Genomic DNA, 21,334 nt, shown 5'->3' with positions numbered 1-21,334 from the left:
TTCTATATTATTTTTATATTTTAATGATTTGATGTCATTAAATATTTACTTCTAAATTGTTTTATATTACTTTTTGTTGTATAGCTTTCTGTTTTATTTAATTTTATTGTGAAGCACTTTGAGCTGCATTTTATGCATGAAAGGTGCTATACAAATAAAGTTTTTATTATTATTATGTTACTGAGTCTGTTTGGTATTAAAAAAGGACCACTCAAAATAAAGTTTTACCAATTGAGTAATATTTTATTCATTTTTTCTTACTCATTCAGAGACCTAGCCTCTTTTACAGTGACAATAAATGCATGTGTGAAAAGAACAATCAAAAACATTAGAAAGATTGAACATTTGAGCCTGGATGTAGGCTGGTGTAGTTTTTTACGTGGGGTAGTTTCCACATGCATGTACACACCTGGATCACATTCCGTTCCTTATTCCAGTAAATTATTCAGTGTCACACCAGTGACCTTTGTCTTCCTCAGCCAAGGACAACATAGAAGAAAAGAGCAGTGTCACCGAGTTTGAGCTGTTCAGGACGCACTGGAGAAGGTGAAAGGCTCAGCACTTATAATGTATCTCGCGTCTTCTTTCATTGGGCTCAAGACAGGAGCTACCGCCTCAGTTGCGGGGCTCAGTGGGGCTGAACTGGAACTTAAACGCACCTCTGAAACAAGTTAGTGTGTAGTCCATGTATTCACGGCACCGTGTTAAACACGTTTCCTCACATACTCACGTGTCCATGCACTTACATGACCATGTACGCACGTCTCACTAGCGTCACCACATACTCACGTCACTTATGTCTCCATACTCACGTTACCATGTACTTACGTCTCCTTGTACTCACGTCACCATCTACTGTCTCCATATACTCACGTTAACATGTACTTATGTCTCTTTGTACTCACGTCACCATCAACTAGTCTCCATACACTCACGTTACCATGTACGTATGTCTCCTTGTACTAACGTCACCATATACTCACGTGTCCTTGTACTAACGTCACCATATGCTCACGTGTCCTTGTACTAACGTCACCATATGCTCACGTGTCCTTGTACTCACGTCACCATGTACTTGCGTCTCCATATACTCACATCACCATGTACTTACGTCCTCCATGTACTCACGACGTGAACCACAGAAAGCCGCGGGTTACTAATGACAGCATTGTTGACTGCCAATGGCCCTGACTGTGGTTCACACCTGAAGCAGAACTAAACCACATGTATGAACATATGAAAACACAGAATCTGTCTCAGGCCAAGCCGGAAAAAAATACAGCCTTTATTACATCATGTAAGAAGTGTACATTTTGACAGTAACTGACTTCTGCAGATTTATTTACAAATGAACTTGTTTGCCAAGGCAAAAAAAAAAAAAAAAAAAAAAAAAAACAATCACAAAATGATTTCCAAGTGTCTGTGTAGCCGTGAGAAGGGAACAGATCGATATCCTGAACCTTGTACATCAGAGCCAAAATGACGAAGCAGATGTCTGTCTCCTGCTTGTGCTCAGGGTGGAGGGTGTGGGTGGGGGGTGAGGGGGGGGGGCAGTGAGTACTGAGATCGATAAGAGCCTCGCCTGGGTGCTTCATCAGCCTGCTGTTAGACCACAGGAGTCAGGGAGGCCTGCTGAGGCCAGTGAGGAGAACCCCCCCTCCACCAAACACACACACACACGCACGCACACACACGCACACAGGCCGCATGCTCATAGCTTACAGGACTCTGCTTGGCTGGGTTGTCTTTATGATAAGGAGAGGAGACAGACTGACGACCCACACACTCACTCAGACAAAGAGAAGTTAACTTTCACACTCACACATCTATAGCACTCTCACACACGCTAAACCCTTTTCCTGTCTCATTTATACTCTCTCTCTCTCTCTCTCTCTCTCTCACACACACACACACACACACACACACACACACACACACACACACACACACACACACACACACACACACACACACACATCTGTAGAGGCTTTGACAGCATTGCTTCAGTTTGCAACACGGTGTGTCTAGGGCGGTCCCTGTGCCCAGTATAGAGGGGCTCCACGGCAGAGTCTGTGCCCAGTATAGAGGGGCTCCAGGGCAGGAACGCCACACCACACACTGCCTGTCTGTGGAGACCTGTTACCTTCTTCAGCTGAAGAAATAGGTGGACTCCTTCACTCTCTGCAGGTCAAAATCACCTAGCACAAAGAAGCACAAATGTTAGTGAAGCTCTGAGTAGTACCGACGGATTTCCAAACTGTCACTGGTCCAACGTGCCACATACGTAATTGCACAGCAATTAGCACAAAGGCGACAGCACAAAGGCAAACAACATATGGCACAATACACGAGACGACTGATTTGTGTCCTCAAACGCAGCTCAAAGCCCTGAAGGAGAGGCTGACACAGCTGGTATTACACATTCCATTAAAAACTCACAACTGAAATCATTAATATTTTCAGTTGGAGACAAACCAGGGGGAATTCCTGTGAGAACTTTGTGAAACCTAAACGTTAAGGACGTGTTAAAGAGATGGTAAGGATACATGAAGGAGATAGAAATGAGACACTAAGGAAACATTACGGAGATGGTAAGGAGAGGGTAATGACATGGTAAGGACACTTTATGGAGATGTAAGGAGATGGTAAGGATATATTAATGAGACGGTAAGGATACATTAAAGAGATGGTAATGAGATGGTGAGGACACATTAAAGATATGGTAAGGAGATGATAAGGACACATTATGGAGATGTAAGGAGATGGTAAGGATACATTAATGAGATGGTAAGGATACATTAAAGAGATGATAATGAGATGGTAAGGATACAAGTGTTGGCATGAACATATAGGTGCCAGCTGGGTCTGACAAAGGAGGGACAGAGGAACAGAAAACTGCCCTAACGCACCTACACACACACCTATACACACTCCTACACACACACTCCTACAAACACACCTAGACACACACACCTACACACTCCTACACACACATCTACATACGCACCAACATACACACACCTACACACACACACACACACACACACACACACACACATCTACACATGCTCCTACACACACCTAGTACACGTCCCTACACACACACACACACACACACACACCTACACATGCTCCTACACACGCATGTACCGATGTTACCGATAGACTAGGCTTGTCCCGATCCGATATTTGGATCGGATCGGCCGCCGATATTTGCAAAAAATGCGTATCGGTATCGGATCGGCAGGCACCAGTTCTTTTTGAAAGTCCGATCCGCGTTTTCCAGCATACTCATTTAGATAATCCATTCCAGTTTTTGCTGTGTTTTCACCAGTGAGTTAAATTCAGTCCGCGTTTTCCAGCACACCTTCAGCACATGAGCATTAGTGATTGGCAAACCAGTTCTTTTAGATGAACTGAAACATTAGAATCAGTTCATTAAAAAGATTTGTTCAAAAGATTTGTTCACCGAATCGTTCAGTGGCGAGTGTAAATTGTTGGCGGGGGTGTGGATGTAAAATGGATTATGTTATATTGTGATCAATCGATCGCCAGTGGTTGCCGCCAGAGCGACCTAGTAACTCATTGAATCATAGATGTGGATCAGAGGTAAATAAACTAGATTTTTTTTCTCGCCGTGAGAAATCGGATGTGTGAGGTGTGAGCGTGTGAAGACAGTCAAGACATGTGTGTGTCTCATGCTCACTGCATGAGAATTGGCAACTCTGCAGATAGCTATTTGTTGTGAAATGTAGTAATTACAAGTTCAAGCATTTTCAAGTACTTTTGCCTAAATTCCAGCACTTTCAAACCTGGAACACAATGCAACACTAAAATTCATCAGGTAAATGTTCATTCCCCTGTTTTTGAGGGGTGTTTCTTTATACTACCACATATCGTTTCGGAGAACACTACAAAGAATGTGACATGTCAAGTTTAAACGCCTCCGCCGTTGTGTGCGGAGTCGCGCGCTATGGTCACTCGCGTAAGTATCCAGCCTTAACTGATACACGGCTGAACGATTCATGTTTCAGTTTAGTTCACGGCCTCATGGACCAGGAGACGAGAGTGTTGTAGAAAATTTATAAATAAAAAAATTGCAACTAAATGTTGGGTTTATAAAATATAAATTACATTACAAATACAGTAATCCCTCCTTTATCGCATTCTGGAGATTCCAGAACTACCCGCAATAACCGAAAATAGAAACGGTATATTTATTTAAGTATTTATACACTATATTAAGGCTTAATAAACCCTCCCCACACCTTTACATAAACCTTTCCCATTCACTTAATAACCATTCCCACACTGTTCTGTGCATGTGTGCTTGTCCAGCGAGCAATATTGTATCGTGTTGTATACAATATCATGTAGGCGAGTAGCGTCTCAGGCAAGCGATGCTGGTTCTCGTTTCCGAGAGTAAATATACACTATTTACTGTAATTCGTACTATTTTATTATTTATAACATTCCTTGTTAATTGTTAGAATTAATACTTATAATATATTTTTATACATTTTGGGATTTTGTCATGTAAAAAATCATTAAATATATATTTTTTCCGCTGATCAAATTCCGCAGACAACTGGCGAAAAAGTGATGACCCGCGAATTATTTTTCTCATTAATATCTTATATTATATTTATATATATATTTTTTAATTATATATTAGTATAATAAAAACCCGTGAAAGAGTGAATTCACAAAAGCTGAAGCTCAAACTGGCGGCAGGATCACTAACACAATACAAAAAATAAGTATGAACTAACTTACAACTGAGTGCAAAATAAAAATTAAATTAAGAGCAACATTAAGATAAAAACTACATTCAGAAGAAAATATCAACTTAAATGTGCAATCAAAAAGAAAATGTGAGTGAGTGGCAGCGCAAACGTGAATCACGTCCTTAGCAACAGTTCTCTGGGTAACGGTACGTTCAGTGAATGAATCAGAGAATGAACGAGAGCCCTCAGTTCATGAACGAATCAGAGAGTGAACGAGAGCCATCAGTTCATGAACGAATCAGAGAGTGAACTAGAGCCCTCAGTTCATGAACGAATTAGAGAGTGAACGAGAGTCATCAGTTCATGAACGAATCAGAGAGTGAACGAGAGCCCTCAGTTCATGAACGAATTAGAGAGTGAACGAGAGTCATCAGTTCATGAACGAATCAGAGAGTGAACGAGAGCCCTCAGTTCATGAACGAATCAGAGAGTGAACGAGAGCCCTCAGTACATGAACGAATCAGAGAGTGAACGAGAGCACTCAGTTCATGAACGAATCAGAGAGTGAACGAGAGCCCTCAGTTCATGAACGAATCAGAGAGTGAACGAGAGCCCTCAGTTCATGAACGAATCAGAGAGTGAACGAGAGCCATCAGTTCATGAACGAATCACTGAACGAATCACTGAGCATGGACAGTTCCCTTGCAATGAGAGTCTCCACCTCCAGATTCGTGGGTGTTTTGGAGATTCACAGACCACACTGCAGTTCCCCTGCCGGCCTGCACGCTGCTGAGCTCAATTACTGAACTGAGAAAGGAACGAATCAGCTGAGGAAGTGATTCGATTCAGTTCGTTCACTCAAATGTTTCGTTCATTTGAACGAATCGTTCGCGAACTACACAACACTAACAAGCATAGCGTCTCCTAACCATTAAGACGGCCATGTAATTTAGAAGTTATCGATAAAAATGTCAGTTGTGTGGGATTATTTTACCTTAAAAGACGACAAAGACGAAGAGGTAGAGTGCAACATATGCCACAGTAAAGTCAAGCGTGGTGGTAAAGCTGTAAGAATTTTAATACAACCAATCTAATCAAGCATTTAGCGAAATACCACCACAAACAACATGAATAGTTTCTAAAGAAAACTGAAGACCAAGAGAAAGGTCCTACACAACTAACACTGGCAGAAACGAAATTAGTAGACTATTTTCTACTCAGGTTGTGTGCTATGCTTTTTAAATACAATTTAAAATATTATTTGCACATATGGCTTTTTAAGCCTTGGTTTACTGATGTCAATTATGTTTGTTATTTATTATTTTGTCTTTTGAGTTTATTAATTGCTAAATAAACAGCTCAGTTTCTTCTTACCAACCATTGTGTATTATTCAAACACACCTAATTCAGCTGGCTACTTGTCATCAAGTGTAAAACGCTTTTCAACATGAGTTTGACAACAAAGTAAGTTGGCTAAATAACTTTAAACTTTAATACATGCTCAGATAGACCGGTATCGGCATCGGCCAATATCAGTATCGGACCGGATGTTCAAAAAGCTGGATCGGGACATCCCTAAGACTATCATGGAAAAGCAGCCTTATTGAATATAAGCATGCCCTCCATACCGCAAAATCCTCGTCTATTTAATTCTATTTAATAGAAAAACATAAAAACAATTCAGGAATCCTATTTAAAACTGTTTCCAGCCTAACGATGAACCATGAACTAATTCACTAATCCCACTAGAGTGTATCAGTAACAATTTTATGAAATTCTTTAATGATAAGATTGATAAAATTAGGGAAAAATTTGTCATGCTGTATCAGAGCCTGTCAACATGCCAATGCACCTTGACAGCTGTCTGGTCAGCTCTGATGCCCTGTCCTTCTCCCCATTTGGTCATGAGGAGTTTATTTCATTGGTGGAATCTGCTAAACCCTCCACATGCCTACTAGATGCCATACCTATTCTACTTAAAGAATTACTGCATAGCAATGTAGAACCTTTGCTTACCATAATTAACTATTCTCTGAGCCTGGGCTACATTTGCAGTTCATTAGCAGTCATCAAGCCGCTAATTAAAAAACCTGTTCTTAACCCTCAGGAACTGTCCAACTATAGGCCAATCTCTAATCTGTCATTTGTATCCAAAATTTCAGAGAAAGTAGTTTCTTCACAACTCTCTTCCTTCTTACAGACAGAACATGTCTGAGTTATTTCAGTCTGGATTTAGATCCCATCACAACACTGAAACGGCACTGACTAAAGTACTGAACGATCTCTTAATATCCTCTGATAAAGGACATGTTTCTTTTCTCATACTGCTAGACCTCAGTGCTTTTGACACCATTGATCATATTCTACTTAATAGGCTGGAGACACTCATTGGCATAAGAGGTCAAGCACTCTCCTGGTTCAGGTCCTACCTGACAGATCGTTACCAATTTGTACTAGTAAAAAACGAATGCCCAGAGAATACCAAGGTAAAATATGGAATCCCACAAGATCTGTACTGGGCCCCATATTATTCTCATTATATATGCTACCACTGGGCACTATCATTCTTAGGCATAGTATTAGCTTCCATTGCTACACAGATGATACTCAGTTGTATATATCTTCCAATCTGGATGATATCACTACTACTCTCAAAATTGAGAACTGCATCCAGGACAATAAAAACTGGATGGCGTCTAAATTTCTTAAACTAAATTCCGATAAGACTGAGGTGCTGATTCTTGGGCCCAAAGCTGCTAGAAGCAATTGGGCTGATATTCCCCTTACCCTAGATGGTTTTTCAGTAACACCTAAATCTACCCCAAAAAGCTTAGGTGTCACTATTGATTCGGATCTTTCATTTGACACACATATATGCAATGTCACTACAGCTGCCTTTTTCCATTTATGTAATATCGCCAAGCTGAGACACTTACTTTCATTAGCTGATGCAGAGAAACTGGTCCATGCTTTTGTCTCGTCAAGATCGGACTACTGTAATGGTCTTCTAATTGGATGCTCCAAACAGTCCATAAAAGTCCATAAAGAAGCTACAACTTGTACAAAATGCTGTAGCTAGAGTCCTAACTAAGGCTAGAAAATTCGATCACATTAGTGCCACTCTCGCGGCATTACACTGGCTTCTGATTAAATATCGAATTTAATTTAAAATTCTTCTGTTATAAGGCGTTAAATGGTCTTGCCCCACAATATCTGAGTGAACTCATTGCTTACTACAACCCATCTCGCCCTTTGCGCTCCCAAAATGGTGGATTTCTCCTAGTTCCAAAAATTTGTAAGACTACAGCCGGAGGCAGAGCTTTCTCTTTTAAAGCCCCTCAATTATGGAATAGCCTTCCAGCTCCAATCCGAGATTCTGACACAGTTCCAATCTTTAAATCTAGACTTAAGACTCACCTATCTAATCAAGCCTTCAGTTAATATTCCCTTTGTAAGATGTGGGGCTCGGGGGCCCCCAGACGTTGAGATATCTGGTAATCTGAGATGTTGATGCTGTCATCCAGCTGTGTCATGACATCACTCTAGTTGTGACAATGACTTGGCTGGAAAGCAATGTCTCAGTGAGCCCTCATGACTGTAGTCTGTGGCCAGGTAACAAGAACCTTAACTATAACTGTAGAACCACCTTTTGACCACAAATATGGACTTGTGCTAATGGGCCGCCCAGTGGAGGATGGGTTCCCTTTTGAGTCTTGGTCCTCCTGAGGTTTCTTCCTAATCCCCACCATCATAGGAAGTATTTCCTTGCCACTGTCACCTTTGGCTTGCTCATTAGGGATCTGGACTCATAAGATTGTAAAGCTGCTTTGTGTTGTAAAAAGCACTATATAAATAAATTTGACTTGACATGTACACACGCACCTACACACGTTCTTACACACACCTACATACGCTCCTACTCACACACCTACGCACGCTCCTACACATACAACTACACACACACACCTACAAACACGCACCCCACACACACCTACACGTGTGTGCACTAGTGTTGTCAAAAAAATCGATATATCGATACGTATCGATACTGAACATTCTGAAACGGTACAATACTCGTTTCCCTTAAGTATCGATTCTTTTTACATAAAATGCGCTTTCGTTTGACCCACCCAAGCTGCCGTAATGCACAGGACAGTTTGTAATGTTAATATGGCAGCTAAAGCAAACGCAGTGCTGTTGGATTCAAAGCAGATACAGATGGAAAACCGAAGGATATGAACAAGCCTGTTTGCAAGCGGTGCTTTTGGAACATTTCAACGAAGGGCGCTAAAGCCTGGTTGAGTGACCATAGCGCTCGACTCCGCGCGCACCTCGCGCGAACCTCCGCGAGCGGTGGAGGCTTTATACTTTCCGCTTTGCAGTGTTGTCCGAAACTATATGTGGTAGTATAAAAGAAACACCCCTCAAAACAGGGGAATGAACACTTACCTGACGAATTTTAATGCTGCTTTGTGTTTCAGTGTGTTTCAGGTTTGAAAAGTGTTGCAATTTAGGCTAAAGTACTTGAAAATGTTGAAATTGTAACTACTTAGTTTCACAACAAATATCTGTCTGACTGGACATTTTTCTTGTATTACATTAACAAATACGAGCCTCTTGTAATTCCAGGACGAAACACGAGAGAACGTGAAGACGTTAAGATTGGGCGTTTTGAAAATAAACAACCATTAAATAATGTGATTAAAAGCGCAATATTTCAAATCATTTCGAGTATATGTATAAATATTTAACTTAATTAAGTTTAACGTGCTGGGAAATATTGGTACAAGCGCTTGAATTGAACCCTGCAAACATGACTTTGTTCATTGCGCTGAGGCGCGGTGCGCGCGAAGTTACAAAATTCGAGAGGTGCACGAGGTGGTTGTTTATTTTCAAAATGCCCAATCGTAACGTCTTCACGTTCTCTCATGTTTCATCCTGGAATTACAAGATGCTGGTATTTAACACAAAATAACTGTTCAGTCAGACAGATATTTGTTGTGAAATGAAGTTACAATTTCAAGTATTTTCAAACACAAAGCAATATTCATTTGTTTGTTTATAAAAAAAAATAAAAAGGCTTTAAAACGGAAATTAGCACCGTATCTGACTTTGGTATCGAAAATGGTATCGAATTTCAATATTTTTTTAAGTATCGTATCGAAGTTGTAATTCTTAGTATCGTGACAAGCCTAGTGTGCACATATGCTACCTCCAGTTGTCCCCTCTGGGAGCCAGTGTCATTAGTGGCAGTAAGGAGGGGTGATGGCAGAAATCAGACTGAGCTCTCTCCCTCTCTCAGGCGTTCATGGCCAAGTGGAGTCTGCTCCTGTCTGACCTCCACACCACCGGCCCAACCATCTGCCACACAGAGGCACGCCGTGATGCTCATTTTAGTTTGATCAAAGTGGGACACAGTGGGTCATACACTTTCAAACGACTGTGAACACGTGGTTTCACCCGTGTGCGCGCACGTTTGGGCGTGGGTGTGTGTGAGTGTGTGTGTGTGTGTGGTGTGCATATACCATAGGTCACAAGGGAAGGCATGGCATTGGTACAAATCATGAGGATCTTGTTACATAAGCAGATTACTTGTTAAATATAGCCGTCATCTGGTTAATTCAATTTGTCTCTCAGCTGGAAAAAAAAATAAATGCCTCGACACGTGGTCCAGCGGAGCTCCGCGGCACAATAGCGGGCCGGCGTGAGACCGCGGGCCGTCAATCCCAGAATGCAGTGTGGAGGACACTTGGCTCACCCGTCTGCGGCACCTTCCCTAGCACTTGCATCATCTGCCATTGTTCCAGAAACTTCTTGTTCTTGGTCCCTTCCCTGGAAGACAAAGTGGAGATGGGTTGGTGGAGGAAACTGCATTCCAAGGCCCAAGAACTGAGAACATTAATCGTTTCTGTTCAATCAAATGCTTCATGCTGTCTCTAAATCTATGTTTTAGCAAAGCTGCTTTAGTAAGGAGCAGAGCAGCACTTCAGACTGGACAGAGGTGTGTGTGTGTTTGTGTGTGTGTCCAAACGTACAGCGGTCTTGAGCAGTACTTCTGCAGCAGGAACCTGGAGAGGTCCTGCAGGATGGGCTGACTGTGCAAGGACACAAACTGCTCACGGCACATCTGGGAAGAGACGAGAAGCATGTGTTTAGTGGCCGCACGCTCGCACACATTTCGGTTTTGCTTATTTAATTTGTAGAAGGTAGCCATGGCCATGAGGCACGGCAGGGGAGCAGTCTGACTCTAAACAAAGCGGAGCGTGGCGAACGGACAGGGAAGGAGGACGGGAGTCGTCTTAATCAGCCGGGGCGGCGGCCGTGAAGCTGGCCCGAGGGTCCCCTCCCCTGTGAATGCCGCCGTGCACGCTCGAGGACACACGGAGCACTCTGGGGAAGGTTGCAGAGGCTTGCGTCAAACTGCATGTCTGTTCCACCCACTTCAACCTCAGGTTGTATCGTGGCCGGGAAGAGAACCGCGCTTGGTGACCTCGCTGATCCAGCTGGGCTTCTAAAAGAACTTCTGCGAGGTTCAGGCGGAGTGTTGTTCCGTACAGTTAGAGGTCCCCGTTGGTTTGACGGATGCTAACACAGCACCTGATCCCCCGCTATATGCTCCTCAGCTGCTGTTTAATGTACAGTGCAGCCACTACGTTAACAGAAGCACCGAGGAGAAGCAGGGCGGCGGAGAAGGAGCGTACCTTGTTCATGACGTCCACCGTGACGGCGTGGGTCCAGTAGCAGTCGTGGACGGATACGAAGGTGAGGCCGACGCTACAAAGACAAAAGGTCTACGTCAGTGGCTGCTGCATCCATGGGACGACACCATGCAGTGCCACATGGTCAGAAACATCTGTGGAGAAGGTGAGGGTCACCTGTAGCAGTGAAGGGCCGTCAGCATCATGTGAGTGGAGTCCAGAGAGTGGATGAAGTTGGGAGGGAAGGCGTTCTTCTGCTTCACGGTGTCTGGCTTTCTGTATGGGGGTGATGTGGAACAGTTGTCAAGGCAACAATGACCTCACATCCACCCACACCCACACCCACATGCTATTTAAGCTTAAGGCCACCTCCAAACCTGCCTATATATACACATGCAGCGGTAGAAGCCATTTGCCACTGATGATAGCACAGGTAGGTCACGCTATATGATGGGCCTGTATACCTAAAGCATCTACTGGTGATAGCACAGGTAGGTCACGCTATATGACGGGCCTGTATACCCAAAGCATCTACTGACATTATACTGACATATTGTTTCTTTTCAAGACATGTTTAATGGCGATAATTAGTAATGAAATGAAGAACTGTGTAACAGGTGTATTGAAAGTTCATGTTACTAAAGCCCTTTCATTTGTACTGTAGACGAGGCGGATGTGTTCTCAGCATGTTCCATCAAATGGCCAGTCCTCAGAATCTCTCGAAGAACCCCTGGAGGAACCGACGGTGTGGACACCACTCAGCCGATGCCCGTGTGGAGGTGTGTGGAGCTCTGTTTAAGGACCGCATACAGGTTCCCTCCCCCCTCCAACCCAGGATGAAAGGAAGCCCACAGCTTACACTGGAAACCCCCACTGTTCAAATCGAAGGGTGGCTGAGGTAAAGGAAATCATTTGACTGAGCTTTCAAAGACCTGATTACTTAGAAGCACTCAAAAACTCAGTAACACTTATAATTACTCATTGCTAACTGGCTTTTAATTATGAAGCTTGCTGTTGGTTGTGTGAATATGCCCAGGAAACACCAGCGTGAAGCGGGGAAATGTAAACAAGGCCGTTTTAGAACTGGCAGCGGGGTGGTTTACGAGACTCTTCCCGTGGGCGGGAATCGTGCCTCAGGTCCTTGGTCACCAGAGAGCCAGTGCCAACCTCTTGATCTCATCGTTAATTCAGGTGTTAATGAGGGCGCCATTCAGACACTGTTCGCCACACTTAAGGGACACGCGAGTCCTTCAAGCGGCTTCTCGCGCTTCTGTCTCGGGGTTTGTGGGTGAGAGGGACTCCCCACCATGACCTGCACGTCTCCTTGAGGACCACTGTGCGTTAACTAATTCATAACCCTGTGCATGAGAACTCACATCAGCTGTGTCCCATTCCTAAAGGATCTACCAGTAGCCGCTACTACAAAAAAAGTTGTACATCTTATAAATGTGTGCAGATACACTGATCATTTTACATATAAAACCAGGTTTTGCTTTGAAGATATATGTAAATAGTTGTGGCCTCCATCAGGGCCTTGAGAGTTTCCACAGTGCAGGATTAGAACACCACAACAAAATCAGGCCTTCAGGAGAACTCTGCCTCAACATCTCCTGGATTCTCCTCGACCACCTTCATTTGATTGGCCCTCTAATTTTGTCTGGCCACCACTACACTTGTTCTGGGCCGAGCGGTACAGGGCCATCACTGAGACCACGGCGCCTGTCAGATTAGCGGCAGACTCGACATGCCGCCGTGCTCTGTTAATGTGATTCCTGTCGCCACTGTCTCCCCAGAGTCCCATCAGAAGCAATGATGGACAGTGATGGACAATGATTGACAAGTACCAGCCTGGAGCACTGAGCTCCATTTCGAGTGTTTTTTAAAGAAGGAACGGATGTCGTACAGATCGCCAGGCAATAATCGAAGGGTTGGAGTTAGAAAGTAACAACTGTTTCATCACAAAATGCAGAGTTATGTTCAATTGAAAAGCCCTGGCATAATTAACTAACCTCTATAGCCCTATTTAGGTCCCACAAAGTCCATATTACATCAATCAGTGAATATAGTGATGAGAACAACAGGAGAATACATTACATAGTTCACCATTAATGTTTCTACTTATCTGACATAAACTATGAACTGAACTTTATCATAAATGCTAAATATGAGTGTTAAAGCCAGTCATCAACCATGCCGGGTGGGCCGCTGTTGGGTAAATGACACTCGTGATATTCAGCAGTGACATTTCAGCGTAAAATGCCACGCTCCTCAGCCCAAGGGCCCTGCCCATACCCACGTCCTCCGTGAGGCCTGCATATACGACAATGAAGAGAGCCGGCACCAGTGTGAAGACCTTGTACTGGGTCTCCTGTCAAAGGCCCCCAGAGCAGTTGTGAGCTTGGACTGCATTTGCAGTTGGGTGGTGAGCAAAAAAAAAGCAAAACATGAAGAAAGAGGCTGGATGAAGGAGAAGGGGACTCACTCGTCAGCATCATGGCTGTTCTGGATACTCAGAAACTGAATGTTGCTCTTCAGCTGCAGAAAAAGAAGAACGAAGAAGCAATCAACGACAGTCATCCAACGACAAACAGCAAGAACATTACGAGCTCAGAGGACGGAATATGAACAAACCCTCGAATAAAGAAATAAGCAACACAATAAACAAAGAACATATTATTAGTTATAGATATTGGGAATATGTGGGATATGTCGTCTTTCTTTGTCTGATTCCTCCTCTCTGTATATTTTAGTTATTGATTGCCTGAACAGAACGTGAACTCTTCCTTAGTATTAATGGCCCGGAGTGCAGTTCAAGTGCTCCAATATTGATCTTAGACCTCTGCAAATACATTCGGACAGTATGTAACACACACTAGTATGATTCAGATGGTGTACATATAGGAGGCGAATCAATGTGATCAATCTCACCAGGGTAAGGCACTTTCCTAAACCACATTAGTGATATGTTGTCTTTAGGAATGAGCTGACTCAGAGTACAGTGGAAGGATCAGTCAGATGTGCAGGAGAAGACATTTTACCAACACCAGACTGAATGTTATTCATCCTATTGCTCAGTCCCCCCCCCCACCCCCCCCCACCCCCCCCACCCCCCAAAACAAAACCTGAGCTGAGTACACATACCCGCACAAAGGGAAAAACAAGCCAACAGCTCACCTGGTAGAACAGGTTGTGCAGAGTACTACTGACCCCAAGGTCGTGGGTTCCATTGGCAGAAATCTCATGTATTGTCTTACTGATAAATGTGTAGACGCTGTGTATGCCAGTGTCTGCCAAACGCTGTAAATGAGAGCAACGCTGTGGTAAAATGTGCACAGGATTCGAGATGTGCCTGAAAAGGGTCCTTTTACAAAGTGCTGACTGGACGCGAAACAAAATGTCAGGAAATGTAAGACGGAGGAGTTTGCCCGCTTGCTGCTTTGTTTAGCCAGGAGGTACAACTGAACAGATGGGCCTGCAAGAGGGGACAGGTATGCAGGTATGGACAATTTCAGAAGTACAGTAGAGAGTAATGCCATAGGCATCCATAACTGGCCATCGGTCATCCCGATCTACTAGTTAGTTTAATAATGGAATAACAGAATGTATTCAAGATTGTTGCACAGATAATGAGACTTGGATAGCTGGAACTCCCAAAATGAAGAAGTTTCAAACATCCCAGCTGTAAATGTTCTCTATAAGGCAGCCTCTTAAAGCCAGGACTAACGTTGAACAGTCAATCCCTTCAGCAAATAAACAGCTGCATGCAGTTTAAGACTTTAGGACAAAGATCTGGGGTTCTGAGGAACTCGTTCTAAAGGGTGTAGGGTTAGAGAGTGTGGTTGGAGTAGACCCTGTGGTGCTTCTCCCAGTGTGTCTTACTGCAGCCCTCTCACTATTCTAAACCAGGCTCTCTGAGCTAAGAGCACAGGCTTTGACAGAACGGTCTCAAAAAAGGGGAAAATAAAAATAAATACACCAAACATTGTCCAGGCATCCCTCCTCCCTGCGGATTTACTCGGGAGCTACATCTTGCCTACATTTACATAACATTAAGGTTTCTGTTACGGAAATACAGAACGAAATACGATGAACCCCAAACCTTGAATGTGTTTCTAAAGAGTGTGGCCTGTGGAGGAGTCATTAGGAGCAGGGTTGTGAAGGTGTGGGGAGCTCTCCGCAAGAAGTGTGTCCCGTGCCACTGTGAAGGTCACAGCGATTTATCACAGAAACACAAAAATCCTTAAACAGGAACAATAGGTCATATATTCCGAGCACTGGCTGCCATGTGTGCACCTTTGCAGGCAAAAAATGGAAGAATTAACCTTTTAGTCACTATAAGACTTAAGTGAGCGGCAGTAGGTAGCCTAAACTTGCACATTAAATGATGAATGAATGAATGAATGAATGTTTCAATTTATATAGCGCCTTATCTAGATACCCAAGGCGCTTTACAATTGTTAACGCAGCTACGTTACAGATAACCAATCACACACCGGCGAGAAGCGGCAGCCAATTGCGCACAGCGTACTCTCTACCGGGATCCACAGCCCCCTGGGGGACTGAATGGGGTGCAGGAAGGGAAGAGAGGACAGACCCTAGTGGCAGAGCACCATCCACCACTGGGCACACACACATTCATGCACACACACTCAGACAACAACTTGTTTTTATTGAACAGAAAGAGACACAGACACACACACTCGGGGAGAGACACAGACAGACACACTCGGGGAGAATTTGTCAGGGAGGGCCAATTTACCTAACCTCCATGTTTTTGGACTGTGGGAGGAAACCGGAGATCCCGGAGGAAACCCACGCAGACATGGGGAGAACATGGAAACTCCACTCAGATAGGGACTTGAACCCAAGACCCCAGTGCTGAGAGGCAAACGTGCTAACCACCAAGCCACCGTGCTGCCATGATGCATGCACACCAGCCAATGAGTGCTGTGAACAGAGGTCTCTAATGCTGTGGTTGTGGGGCTGCGTTTGCGATCCTTTAAGTTAATATTTTACCACGCCCACAGCGTTAACGACACTCCACGTAAAATCTAATTTTAAAAATACAGATGGGGACCCTGAACTTCTACTTGTAAAAATCACTTAAAAAACAGAAGGAATATTTTACAGTTATTTAGTTCATGTAGTTGCCTTATACTTGATTAAACTTAAAAAGTAATGTAATGTTAATGTTAAATCACATATGCCTTAAACTCAAAGTTCTGCAATCCCAAAACTTTTGAGCTACGCTCATGTAACAGTCAAAAACAAGCACCGCATAGACCACTCGTCCCGTGACCCCACTAAGGTGCCATCTCCTTTATTGATTGCTGCTGTCACAGCCTCAGGAGATTAGCTACAACACCAGCTAATTATTTAGCGCCCCCCAGGAGAGACGACCCGCATGACTCCAGTCACCTCGCCTTGTTCCTCAGGGGGGCGTCCTTGACACGTCCACCGCATTCATCAGCTCGACCCACAGAACAACAGAGGCTCCCGTCCCCAGTTCAATGTAATGCTGCTTCGCCATGGCTCACGGAGCCAGAAAGATCCTGAACATTAAAGGTGGCAGATGCTGACCAGCCGATTGGTGCGTTTTGATCTGCTTGACACCTCAGGACAAAACGTGAACCTCAGCCAATTAGTGGGACGAGGATGTCCGAGACAAGCAGCCTTGATCCTCATGGATGTTAGCGTAGCATCGCAACGTAGCGACCTGCATACACAGCAGCACTCTGAGGTAATTACATCTTTTTCCAGGGATACAGTAAGTACTTCAGTGGTTTGAAAACTTCGTTACGCACATAAACAAACTTTGGAATGGATACGTACGCATACATATATACCGCACGGAAAACCTCACCGATGGAACTCCGAAAATGATTAACGGTACATTAGTTGGCCTCACTGATGTATATCCCCCAAAGTAATGTGTTCTCCTCCAGCAGCAGGGACGTGACAACGTCTTGATTAAATGCAGCCGATCTCAGCCCCAGCTTAATGTGTTTATTTACTGTACTGACATGAAGTTCTTGTCCTCCCTTCCTCCTGATCATCTAATTAATGCCCCATTTCCTGTGGAACCCACGGCCCATGATGTATTGGAGCCGACTTAGAAGAGCAAAATGACCTCGGCAAGAACGGCCCCGCCCGCCCCCCGGACCATACATTTCCATGAATGCATTTAAAGCGGGCCTGCTGTTCACAGCAACGGCCGCTGCGTTTTTAGGGCTGCGTTAAAGTTTGCAATTGCGTTTGTCGGACATAAAAAATTCATGCAGCTACAGGGAGAGAGGATGCGCAGGGCATCCATCCAGGTGGCAGGGCACAAGAACCCAGTGACCGTGAGCGGGCCGCTCCCTGCCTCTGCTAACCAAATACCGTGTGAGTGCACGTTCAGGAGGCTGCAAAAAAAAAAAAAGGTTTTGTTCATGCACAAGTCTCTGCTGACATTGCGTTGCCTTCCGTATCGTGTCTGTGGATTTATGCAGAAAAGCAAACTTGCTGAGGACACTCACTGCTATGTGCTGAGAGTGGCAGCCAGTGGTTTAACCACACTGGTGTTGAGCAGAGACCATGAGCGTACTGGAGTGCACTGTCACTGGGTGAAGGCATGTTACTGGGAGCGGCAGTGCTAGAGACAGGCCCGTGCAGAATGACGTCTGCTTGCCTAGCTGGACAGATGCCACCCACGCAGACATAAACCAATCACCAGACCATCTGAAGACGACCAGAAACATAGAAAAACACCACAGTTGATCATCTTTGCTCTTGAATTTCTTTTTACTACACTGTGGTTTTGAAGGACGCTTTTCAAAATCCCAGACCAAAAGCTAATGGGAATGAATCAGGGTTAAGCCGCAATGGACTAACTTTCAGGCTGGAACACAGAAGTGGAGTTGGGGCCCTGTGGTGATTAATCGCTTTGCTACATTAATCTGGTTAGCATGTCATAGGGGGTCGCTGCTGACGCCCTATAAGCAAGCACACCAAACATCTCTTTACACCCCCCCAGAATTAAAACCAGAGTGATGGGCGGAGCCCAGCTGACACATACAATGGCAGATGTATTACTATTGCAGCCTTGATCTTTGACTGCACTGTGCACCTGCACAGGACGAACGGGGTGTGGAGGTTACTGCTGTGTGTAAGGCTAACCAGGCATGGTGCGTGTTCGGTGTATAGGAACCAATGTTGGGTAACAGGTAGCTGGGGGACATAATATATCACGACACGAAGCGGCACCAGACTCAGTTGATTAACAGACCTTGTGTAGTGGACGCAGTAGATCAAGGTAAGGGATTTTTTTGGATGTTGACTAGAGAAACGACCCACCTCTCCAGCATAAGTACAAATATATGGAACGTCCTGCCATCTGCATAATCTGTGTTACATTTTCAAAGCCAAGTAATTTTAGAATTCAAATTCCCTTTATGTTTCTGTTGCAGCTGAAATCTGATCAGGAATGTTTTAACATATCCACAGTGGAGATGCTGAACGGTGAACAATTTGACACTACATTCAGTTGCTCAACGGCCTCACTCAAAGCACTTTAAGCTCACGTAAGGCTCATGTAAAGCTCATGTAAAGCTCCCACAGAACTCATGTAAAGCTCAGCTTGCCATTATTGTTGCCACGTAGAGAAGGTGTCAAGCTGACAGACACTTCTTACATTTGCACTTCACAAATGAGCCTCCAAACCAATCACTCATTCGAACCAGCGTGTGTGAACCTGGTTCTGGAACAATCTCAGACATTCCAGATGAGTGTTCCATGGGTGTTCTGTTCACACCATCACATCAAAACAAAACAATCATTTGGCCCAGTTAATCCAGAACCATTGTTAACCATGTCACATCAAGGACTGACCACTGTTTTTAATATACTGCAAAGCCCAACACAATCGCAATGTGTTGCAATATAATAACAGCATACACTCTCTGGCCACATTATTAGGTACGAATGCTAGTACCGGGTTGGACCTCCTTTTGCCTTCAGAACTGCCTTAATCCTTCATGTCATAGATTCAACAAGGTACTGGAAACATTCCCCAAAGAGTCTGGTCCATATTGACATGATAACATCACACAGTTGCTGCAGATTTGTCAGCTGCACATCCATGATGTGAATCTTCTGTTCCACTACATCCCAAAGGTGCTCTATTGGATTGAGATCTGGTGATTAAGATCGAGACTCATCAGACCAGGCAACGTTTTTCCAATCTTCTATTGTCCAATTTTGGTGAGCCTGTGTGAATTGTAGCTTCAGTTTCCTGTTCTTATCTGACAGGAGTGACACCTGGTGTGGTCTTCTGCTGCTGTAGCCCATCCACCTCAAGGTTTGACGTGTTGAGCATTAAAGATGCTCTTCTGCATACATCGGTTGTAACGACCAATCTGTCTCAAACCAGTCTGGCCATTCTCCTCTGACCTTTGGCATCAACAAGGCATTTGCACCCACAGAACTGACGCTCACTGGATATTTTCTCTTTTTCTGACCATTCTCTGTAAACCCTACAGATGGTTGTGCATGAAAATCCCAGTAGATCAGCAGTTTCTGAAATACTCAGATCAACAACCGTGCCACGTTCAAAGTCACTTAAATCACCTTTCTTCCCCTTTTTGATGCTCAGTTTGAACTGCAGCAGATCGTCTTGGTCATGTGTACATGCCTAAATGCATTGAGTTGCTGCCATTTGATTGGCTGATTCGACATTTGCGTTAATGAGCGGTTGGACAGATGCTAATAAAGTGGGCGGTGAGTGTACTACATCCATATCCTGCGAGAGTCAAAATCTCCAATAACTAAGAACCCCCACAAGAATGAAGATAATGGTAGACTTAAACGTTATTCTAAAAATAGGAGTGCATAGTGTGACATTCTAAAACAGACTTCCTCTAAAACCGGGCTAAATGGACTCCAACCCATTGTACTGGTTAGAATGCATTCTCTGAGTAGATGACAAAGCACTTTTGTAAGTCGCTCTGGATAAAAGCATGCGTGTATGCCATACATGTGAATGCAAATGTGAATGTAAATGAACAGAAGAAACGCAAACATCTCCCCTAAATCTGCAGCAGAGATGGGTGTGGCCGCAGTGTCTGGTGCTCCTGCTCGACTCTGGGATCAAACGCTGTGCTGAAGAATTCATGGGAACGCACGGCCGGCGGATTAATGGGGGCCCTCATCAAAAATTCCATAAATGTCCGATAAAACGTAATGACCTGAAATCAGAGGGCCGAGTTATGATTCTTGGCAAGTTGCTCAAGTGCAGCCCAGTGGCTACGCTTCAGAGCAAACGCCCTCACGCACGCTAGCAGACGCTTATGTGTGAAGTCTCCAAATGAACGCAGCGGGTGAGACAGTCAGCATCCCCCTCTCTGCGGGCCACTGGACAGTGGAGACGCGTGTCCTCTCCACGCTGCTCAGACTCGGACAGCTTCCGAGAACAGCCACCCAAATGAGCATGGCCCGATGTCCACTAGCTCTTTTTGATTCTAGTTATCACTTTGGGATTTCTAGCAACATTAAGTGGACTATTTCTCCATTTTTAATAGCACTTTATTGCACACGTGGCAAACTTTATTGTATGCCTCAGGGAAAAACATATTTGTCGTCACATTTCTCATAATTGCTTGCCTTAAATGTATCAAAAATACAAATGTGTAGGTTACTGTGCTGTTGAATATTGAAGGCTAGAGACCATGAATCCTGCAGATGAGCACCATGACGGCATAACTGGGCAGAAAGTGGTGGATCTCCTGGCTCTTTCAAGACACGTCTGAGAGCACAGAGGAGCTTCAAAGGGGTCGCAACGGTGTCCTACCACATTATGTGAACACCTGTGGTCTCGGCGTTATCACACACATACACACACACACACACACTCACACATACATACACACACAC

General features: G+C 44.2%; 1 protein-coding gene across 1 annotated transcript in view; it reads right to left on the bottom strand.

The window, feature by feature from the left end:
- Positions 1-1,266: 1,266 nt before the first annotated feature.
- Positions 1,267-21,334, bottom strand: part of polrmt (polymerase (RNA) mitochondrial (DNA directed)) — a 37,837-nt gene continuing 17,769 nt past the window's right edge. Inside the window, exons 16-21 of the mRNA XM_077024182.1 lie at positions 13,908-13,960; positions 11,603-11,701; positions 11,429-11,501; positions 10,763-10,854; positions 10,486-10,559; positions 1,267-2,198 (exon numbers count right to left, since the gene is read on the bottom strand). Of these exons, the coding sequence (XP_076880297.1) occupies positions 2,149-2,198; positions 10,486-10,559; positions 10,763-10,854; positions 11,429-11,501; positions 11,603-11,701; positions 13,908-13,960 (441 nt within the window). The 3' untranslated portion in view covers positions 1,267-2,148. The remainder of the gene's footprint in view (positions 2,199-10,485; positions 10,560-10,762; positions 10,855-11,428; positions 11,502-11,602; positions 11,702-13,907; positions 13,961-21,334) is intronic.

Source organism: Brachyhypopomus gauderio, chromosome 12, assembly GCF_052324685.1.
Source record: "Brachyhypopomus gauderio isolate BG-103 chromosome 12, BGAUD_0.2, whole genome shotgun sequence".
Lineage (NCBI taxonomy): Eukaryota > Metazoa > Chordata > Actinopteri > Gymnotiformes > Hypopomidae > Brachyhypopomus > Brachyhypopomus gauderio.
Note: the sequence above shows the minus strand (reverse complement) of the source record. Positions and strands in the feature narration are given on the sequence as shown.